The sequence below is a fragment of the Oryctolagus cuniculus genome, chromosome 14 (genome assembly GCF_964237555.1).
Source record: "Oryctolagus cuniculus chromosome 14, mOryCun1.1, whole genome shotgun sequence".
In the NCBI taxonomy this organism is placed as follows: domain Eukaryota; kingdom Metazoa; phylum Chordata; class Mammalia; order Lagomorpha; family Leporidae; genus Oryctolagus; species Oryctolagus cuniculus.
In genome coordinates this window covers 74,455,628-74,465,046 of record NC_091445.1, presented here as the reverse complement: position 1 = coordinate 74,465,046, position 9,419 = coordinate 74,455,628, and the positions used below count along the sequence as shown (strand labels likewise).

At 37.7% G+C, this 9,419-nt stretch overlaps 1 protein-coding gene across 1 annotated transcript in view; it reads right to left on the bottom strand.

Moving 5' to 3' along the window:
- Positions 1-1,798: 1,798 nt before the first annotated feature.
- The window catches only part of NDUFS4 (NADH:ubiquinone oxidoreductase subunit S4), a 113,214-nt gene continuing 105,593 nt past the window's right edge, over positions 1,799-9,419 (bottom strand). The window contains exon 6 of the mRNA XM_008262198.3: positions 1,799-2,019. Coding sequence (XP_008260420.2) covers positions 1,916-2,019 — 104 coding nt within the window. The 3' untranslated portion in view covers positions 1,799-1,915. The remainder of the gene's footprint in view (positions 2,020-9,419) is intronic.

The following is a 9,419-nucleotide window of genomic DNA, read 5'->3' as shown; positions in this document are numbered from 1 at the left end:
TATAAAAAGAATACATCAAGGCCGGTGCTGTGGCATACAAGGGGTAAGCTGCTGCCTGCAGTGCCAGCATCTCATATGGATACTGGTTTGAGTCCTGGCTACTCCTCTTCCAATCCAGCTCCCTGCTAATGAGCCTGAGGAAGCAGCAGAGGATGATCAAAGTCCTTGGGACCCTGCCACCCAGGTGGGAGACCTGGAAAACTCTCCTATCTCTTGGTTTCAGCGGCCATTTGGGGAGTAAGCGAGTAGATGGCAAACATTCTCTCTCTCTTTCAAATAAATCTTAAAAAACTTATGTAGTAGTATATTCAAATAGTATATTAAAAGTTGGGAGAGAGGGGAATGAGGGGGGAGAGAAAAAGAGGGGGGAGAGAGAGAGACTTTATTCTTGTTCACTCCACAATGCCAAGTGCTCACAGCTAGGCCTGAAGCCAGGCACTGGGAACGCAATCAAGGTTTCCCACATTGGTGGCAGGAACCCAATCATTTGAAACATCACTGCTACCTCCCAGGGTCTGCATTAGCAAGAAGCTAGTGTCGAGCCAGAGCTGAGCATCAAACCCAGGTGTCTTAACCACTAGGTTAAACACTGGTGTCTTAACCACTTAGGCTAAAAACCTGGCACTTGTTCTTTTAAACAGCTGTATAAAAGCCCATTTAACTCTGTTCTTCCTGTGGACATTTAGATTGTTTCAACTTACAACCTATCAGAAACAATTCTCCAATAAATATCTTTGTACATTTACCTCTGTGTATATCCACAGGCTGTTTGCCTAGAAATAGATTGTTAGGATGAAATAGGATATTTTTCAAAATATAATCTCCAAAACAAAATTGTACAACTTTATACTCTGTTTTCTTATTGAGCTGGATCAATGTGCTGTTAATGTTCTTAATAAATACAATTGAGAAAGTTTCTATCTAGTATATAACTTTTGAGTCACTAAAGAATGTTAACAATACAAAAAGTCTGGGATTAATTAACCTCACTTATTCAGAACTACAGTAATTAAGAGTAGTCTTGGAAGACATAGATGAGTTCAAGTCCCAGTTTTGTTATTTAGGACCTATGTGATACTGAGCAGACTATTTAATAGAGGTAAGCTTTGATTTATGTTTTGTCTTTGCAAAATGGGAAAACAGTAGTGTTGACCTGAATAGGGCTTCATGATGGTTAGTATAAAAAGTTTGTTGAAAGATTAACAAGATCATGTGCTTGACAGCTCATACTAAATTATTAACAAATAACAAAAGCATGTATCTGCTTATGTTTTCTAAAAACAAGAATGAACACTAAAAATCCCCAACAATGAACTGGTTTTTATTTTGAGGCTTTAAATTTTTAAGAATATAAAATCTTCACTGGAGCCCCTCACAATCAAAGAGCACTGATCTGCGGACAAAAATTAGTATAAAAACAATTCCTTTGTTGCTCACAGAAGTTTAGAAAATACATAATTCTAATTAAAAAGAACTTCAATAATAAGGAGATTTGGGATTAGGCTTATCAGACTACATTGTTGTGTACTTCTCTATGAGAGAACAAAATAAATTTTAAGACAGGATTTTAATAATGATTGTTGATAGTTTGTAAACACTAATAACTTAGGAACGGATATAAAAAGCAAGCATAAAATTTCAATGTTGCAGCTGATTTCATGCATTCCTTTTAATAGATTGTTAAGTACTAAGATTTCCTAGAGGTATGATCACCTCAAATCTCATCTATATATAGGAAATTATGACATGCTCATTTTGAGACATCAAAAAACATTTAAAATAGACACCACAAAATGTATTTGTAGTTTAAAGGTCAAATTTATTAGGAGATTAAGAGATGTGTTATATGTGGACTATAAATACTGCACAGCTGACTTTATTCACAGTCAAGAGCAGAGATAAAGTCAGTGCCAACCTATTTTGTGGATACTCTTGTTCTTTTGTTCCAAGAAAAGTTTGCGCCATAAGACTTGGACTTGGGCTTCGGAACTTTCCTCTCCTCCACATCATAGCTCCATCCTAGTGGGGAGAAACAAAAACAAACCCATAAGAACAGCACCAAAGAGGATACCTGAAAAACACAGCAAGCAAAGGCTAACTTTTATAATTCAGTGTTTATTTATCATCAGGAGGAAACGTCAACACAAATGAAATCTAAACTTAGTAATCTGCTCCCTTATCCAGTGTCAAGACATTGCCTGAAGATGACTTACAATATATCAAATTAAACGTGTAACCCATGATTGAAGTTTTCCTTGCTTAGTATTCCTTGCTCAATTATTCAGCAAAAATTTCATGTAAAAATTCAGATTTCTCTATGTAGTTTTAGATGTCACTTCTTTAATATTTGCAACGACGAACACTGAATAATATAACCCATCTCTATTGTTCTACAAGCTGATGCCTTTACAATAGTTTAGAACTCAAATAATACAGAAAAACATATTATATACAAATATACATAAATTACAGAGTTGGACTAGACCATGATAGGTCTGATTTAGCTCCCTGGATTTTGTCAGGCTACTGATTAAACTCAAAAAACATTTTCAACATTTGTTTCAAGGGCTAGCTGCATTAATTAGAATCTCACTGAAGTACTGCCTAACAGTTCAAATTCGTAGGCTTACCTAAAGGCCTAATAGATCAGAACAGTCTGCAGTGTGTCTTGGAATTTGTACTTTATCAATTCCAGAAGATTTTTATACAGAAAACTGAGAACCCCTAGCTGAACCTAATTTCTGAAAACATTTATTTTCTCCTCAAAGCCTTTTTGGTATTGAAAATTTTGTTTATAATAGGTTTATTTATGTCTACATCTTCTTTAAGTCCTGTTTTTCAGTTCTAAAATATGGGGAATAATAAAATCAATTACCCTCCCCTACCCAAAAGTATAATTCATTCTTCTATTTTCTAGGTTGTTTTATTTTTCTTCATAAGATTTTTTTTAAAAATATTTTTTGAAAGGCACAGTTACAGAAAGAGAGAAGAGATATAGAGATCTTCCATCGTCTGGTTTACTCCCTAAATGGCCACAATGGTCAGAACAAAGGCAGGTGGGAGCCAGGAGCTTTTTCTGGGTCTCCTATGTGGGTGCAAGGGCTAAACCACTTGGGCCACCTTTTGCTTTCCCAGGAGCATTAGCAGGGCACTGGATCAGAAGTGGAGCAGGTAGGACTCAAACTAGTGCCCATATGGGATGTGGGTGCTACATTACTGATTGCCTACTCTGTGTCAGGGACTGTTTGTAGACATTGGAAGAAGACCAATGAATGAAACAGAAAAGAATACCAAAGTTCTTTAAGTTAGTAAGGAAGAGAAATTAATAAGTATATGCATAGTATTCTTGTATTAGGTGCTAAACCATAAAATATTTAAACTATATATACACACACACACACACACACACACATACACATATAGTAATAAGTACTAAAGAAAAAACATTTCAGGTAGGGTAGATGGGGAGCCCTCTCTTCTGAGAAGGTAATAAGTGAGTAAACACACAAGGAAGCCACATGAATATTTTAGAAAAGAGAATCTAGGCAGAGAGAACGGCAATTGAAAAGGCTCTGAGGCAAGAACATGCCTGCTGTAGTATTAGGCCCTATGCTAACTGCTTTAAATGGATTTTTATTGAGTTTATAGGTTGCTTGGGTCATGAGGGAGGCACTGTATTATACCTTAATTTTCTATTTACCTGTAAGGAAAAATAAAGCATAAATAAAATAAATTAAAAAAAAAAACAAGAAAATGTCACAGACTAATAAGTAGCAAAGGCAGGATTTTAGCCCAGGTTGACTTTAAAGCTGTGCACCTAACCATCTCATAGGTGAAACTGAATTTACTTAAAAAAAAAAAAAAAAAAAAAAAAAAAAAAAAAAAAACCACACACACACACACACACACAAAAAAACCTAGGAATTACAATTTTCACCTATTCTACTAATTTACTTTTTTTTTTCTTTTTTTTTGACAGGCAGAGTGGACAGTGAGAGAGAGAGACAGAGAGAAAGGTCTTCCTTTGCCGTTGGTTCACCCTCCAATGGCCACCGCGGCTGGCGCACCGCGCTGATCCGATGGCAGGAGTCAGGTACTTCTCCTGGTCTCCCATGGGGTGCAGGGCCCAAGCACTTGGGCCATCCTCCACTGCACTCCTGGGCCACAGCAGAGAGCTGGCCTGGAAGAGGGGCAACCGGGACAGAATCCGGTGCCCTGACCGGGACTAGAACCCGGTGTGCCGGCGCCGCAAGGCGGAGGATTAGCCTAGTGAGCCGCGGCGCCAGCCTAATTTACTTTCAATATATATCCTCTTGGATCTTATTTTTCCTTTCATTTCTGAAAATATTTCGAAGAGACTTCAGGACTTCTTGGAAAACAGGGCCTTTCCCCAATGTTCCCCTGCAACTGCAGAGGAAAGAAATGGTTTCTAGTTAGAACCTGTTGGTTATAATGATCACTGGCAAGTTACCCAAGACCTCCATGATCTTGTTTGCTAAATATGGATAAGAACCTATGTTTTCCACCCTCATTCTCTCAACACACACTCTCCAGCTCAAATACATTATGAGAGGAAATGCAGAAGAAATGAGAAAGCACTTGGAAATATTTAGGAACTAGTAGCATACACAACACCTGAAAACCACTCTCCTATTCACTTGGTTTTCTTTCAGTCTCCAGGGAAAAGAAGAATTATTTTTACTACATCAGAACTGAGACATAAATCTATTATCTGTTCTGGTTATGGAGTTTCAAAATGTTGTCAGGGTCATTGCAATGTAAGAAGACTGGAGTTGTATACACATGAAAAACAAAAACAAAAACAAAAACCTTGGTTCTGGTTTTCTCCTAATAACTAGAAAGTGAACTGGCTCCTGGGAATTATGAGTTAGATTATAGTTGCTGTTGATGGAGATAACAATAAGTAGAAGTATGTGGATAGGCAATGCACCCTGTGAAAAACAAACAAAATACAAATCGAAGAAACGAGCATTTGCTAGTAGGATCCATCTACATTACTGCTCTACCACAAACAACCATGACTGTGATCATATATAGGGAAAAAAAAGGTTTTTTCCTCATATTCCTCTGTAGAAAACAACTTTGTTCTCAAAAAAACAACAAGCAACTCTGCTTCTCTGATCAAAACCACAGAGTGTGAGGAAGTCTGATGACAAATCCCAAAGAAAGACTGAAACTAAGGTCAGAATCTACATACGTCTCCCTTTGGATTTTCTATTCATCTGAAGAAAACTTTTCAACAAAGGGCTGTTATCAGATCATAATTGAATTTTGCTTTTTGGAGAGATACCACTAAGAGCCTTATCACATTTCCAAGCATCTACCTCCAAAGTGTTTACCTTACAGTGCCTGGAAGAACAAATATATTGGTTCTACTACACTTGAACATAAAGTTTACTGGAGCAAGCACAGTAAACCTTAGCTAAAAAGAAAAGAAAAATATCTGTAAGAGTAACAGTACTTGCAAAACATCAAATGTGTATACTGAACAATGAGCAAGTTACATGACTTATAATCTTTTCTATGAGAAATATTTCTCATTTGCAACTTGTTTCTCAAAAGAAAGAATGCAGTATATCCTGTAAGGGAGTCGGTGAACTCGAAAGGCTTCCACAGCCTTGGCAGCTCAAGACAAGAGCCTAGGTTGATTACTGATGCCATAAAAAAAGAGTGGAAACTTGTTAAGTCAGCAACAGGAGTCACTGTGCACTTACTCCTCATGTAGGATCTCTGTCCTTAATGTGCTGTACATTGTGATTTAATGCTATAACTAGTACTCAAACAGTATTTTTCACTTTGTGTTTCTATGTGGATGCAAACTGTTGAAATCTTTACTTAATATATGCTAAACTGGTCTTCTGTATATAAAGAGAATTGAAAATGAATCTTGATGTGAATGGAAGGGGAGAGGAAGCGGGAAAGGGGAGGGTTGTGGGTGGGAGGGAAGTTATGGGGTGGGGGGAGCCATTGTAATCCATAAGCTGTACTTTGGAAATTTGTATTCCTTAAATAAAAGTTATATATATATATATATATATATATATATATATATATTTATCCTGTAAGGAATAGTATGTGGGAATTTAGGAATGAAATCTTATGAAATGTTTAAATTTCAAAGAATATCTCTTTCAACCCTAGGGTAAGTGTGTTTTTTGTTTTCTCTTCTTTCTTTTCTTTTCTTTTCTTTCTTTCTTTCTTTCTTTTTTTTTTAAACAAAACCTAGACTTGTGCTTCTGAATGAGATCATGGAAGTGAAAACACTTGCACTCTCTGAAGAATGCTTATATAAAATGAAGGTGTAGCCTACAAAGACAATGGTCCCATATGTTGTCCTGTTACGATACTGAAAACCAGCCTTTGCTCTTCCCAGCTGTGTAACAGAAGAAGATCAAAGCAACTGAGTCCAGGGCAGCTGCCCCAGGGATGGGGTACAGCTCCCAGGGCTGCCGTCACTTCCCACCGAGAAGAATAGCCATATGGCATGGATTAGCCACAAATCCAACCACCAGCACCTAAATGATGGGAAGCTGAGTCTCTCTGCTGTTTCACACATTGGAATGCTTTCACAAAAATATTTTGAACATTAAACCCTAGTATCAGAAACATGCCTCTGGCAAATGCTCTGGTAAACTTAAAATGTGATTTTTAATATCCCATGCCCAATTTCTTTTACAGAAATATGCCAGTTTCGTTGATGTCTCCACTGTTGATAGGATATTCTATTTCCTGTAATATGAATATTTGGTGTAATCTTTCCAAATGCAAAAACAAATCAACATACTAGCTTCTGAACAAAATAGACCATGGCAATTAACTTAAATTCTGTGTATGAGACAGAAAAAAATAAATTACATTGATTTTTTGGTATAGAACTATCTCTTTTATGGTTCAGTAATGCAAAATTATAAGGAAGCATTCATCATTCCCTTCATAAGCTTGTGAAATAACGTATTACCTCTAGTAACCTTGACTCACAACCTGTGAAAGGTCTTTCTCCCCTAATAATCTAAGCTCAAACTCTGCCATTAGGTCAGAAGTAAAGAGTTTCGTGATCTTTGCACAGAAAAAGAACTACCACGTAATCCGGCACAAGTTGACATAACTAGCAGCCAATGTAAACTTTAGCATTGGATCACAACAACAAAGCTCTGGGAGGCTAAAGAGAGGTATACTGGTACTTACATGATTTCAAAATTTCTCTCCAGACTATGTACCTACATTATATCTGGCAGGACGCGAAGTATTAACCTCATATATGCAGGTACTTCAAAGATTTGATGAAAAATGAAACTATGTGTGCATTTTCTATGAACTTTATTGAAAGATCTTGTATAATTTAAAAAAGCAGGAAGAAAAAAGAAAAATTCAAAATTTTAATTTTAAAGTCTTTCAACTTTGAAATTACCAAGTGTCTAATGAGTAGAAGGGAGGGAAGATTCAAAACAATTTATAAGAATCTTAGATCTTTAGAAAATATTACAGAAGAGATACAACAGGGTTTTAGATATGGCAGCAACACAATTCTTTTGCTGAAAATTACATGTTTTAAACTAGCACAGAGGTTAAAACATGAAGTATCTGAAATATTTACTCAATTAGTAATATTCTACATACCTGCTGTAGCTCTGACATTTCTGTGGCACCACTCCACCCCAGTCCCGCCAAAAACAAAATCTTTGATGTGATAGCCAGTGGTCAGCTCCTTAAATTTTATCTTTTCAAATAATATACTTGTTAGAATATTATTTCCAAAGCAGTAATTAGAACAACACTATGGAGAATTTGTCATAGAATGAATCAGAATACTAGTGAACTCCAGCTTTTGTACTCCAACAGTAAATGTGAAAGTTGGTTGTTATTTATAACACATTTTTCTGGAAAAAAACACACATGGGGCAGGTATTGTAGCATAACAGATAGAGCTGCCACCTGTGATGCTGATATCCCACATGTGCGCCAGTTTGTGTCCTGGCTGCTCTGCTTCCGATCCAAAACCCTGATAATGGCCTGGAAAAAGCAGTGGAAGATGCCAAGTGCTTGCACCCCTGCAACCCATGTGAGAGACCCCACTGAAGCTACTGGCTTTTCTGCCTGGCTCAGCCTTGGTTGTTGCGGCCATCTGGGGAGTAAACCAGTGGATGCAACCATCCTCCCACTCCTCTCTCCCTCCCTCCCTCTCCTTTCCTCTCTCTCTCTAATTCTGCCTTTCAAATAAATAAAAATCTTAAAAAGAAAACACACAAATAGAAAAAATGACTCCAAGAGATTTTGGTGTTATTCATGTGGGAATTGGGCTATACAGGGATTCCCATAATCCTACTTAATATTTAACCCTTAGTAGATCAGACTAGGAATTTCTCACTAGGCCATACCAGGTAAAACATTCCCACTATGACACAAAAGCTTTCAGAGTTCTATACAGGGACTTCTCAGGAGCCTTTGCAGTTAAGTGTGACATCTTTCCTAACCACAAGACAGTCAAAGAATGGGTCTGTTATTTAAAGATTTATTTATTTGAAAGGCATAGTGGGGGCATGGTACAGCAGGTTAAAGCCCTTGCCTGAAGCGCTGGCATCCCATATGGATGCCAGTTCTAGTCCGGGCTGCTCCTCTTCCGATCCAGCTCTCTGCTGTGACCTGGGAAGCAGTGGAAGATGGCCCAAGTCCTTGGGGCTCTGACCGTTGCAGCCATTTGGGAAGTGAACCAGCGGGTGGAAGACCTTTCTGTCTGTCTCTACCTCTCTGTGTAACTCTTTCAAATAAATAAAATAAATTATTAAAAAAAAAAAAGGCATAGTGACAGAGGGAAAGACAGATGTGGATCTTCTATTCACTAGTTCACTCTGAAAGCTTACAAGAGCCAGAACTAGGCCAAGGCAGAGCCAGGAACTCCATTCCAGGTCTCCCAACATGGGTAGCAGTGGCCCAAGAACTTCCCAGGCACATTGGCAGGATGGTTCAGCCGGGACTTGAACTGTTACCCTGATACTAGATGCCAGCATTTTAAGTGCAACTTAACCTGTCGTGCCACAATGCTGGCCCCCAGGGACTGGAGTTTAAAAGGAAAGAGTATGAAAAACGGTCTTTGTGTTATAGGTACAAATAATCCCCATTATTTGTATCTGTAAATATGCCTACTAAAATTTATTTGTAATCCCAAAATCAATACTTGGTATTTCTGTGGTCATTTGTGACCCACATACACAACAGCAAAAAATTTGAGTTGACCAATACACATGTTCCCAGCTAAGGTCACACAAGGTAACACTCTGTATTCTGTTTGAGCTCTCATCTTGTAAACAAGCATACTTTTCTTGATCTACTTAGTTCCACATGTTTGTGCTTCTTATTTGTAATTTCATAGTGTAAAACGCCACCCCCTCCCCAAGCACAGT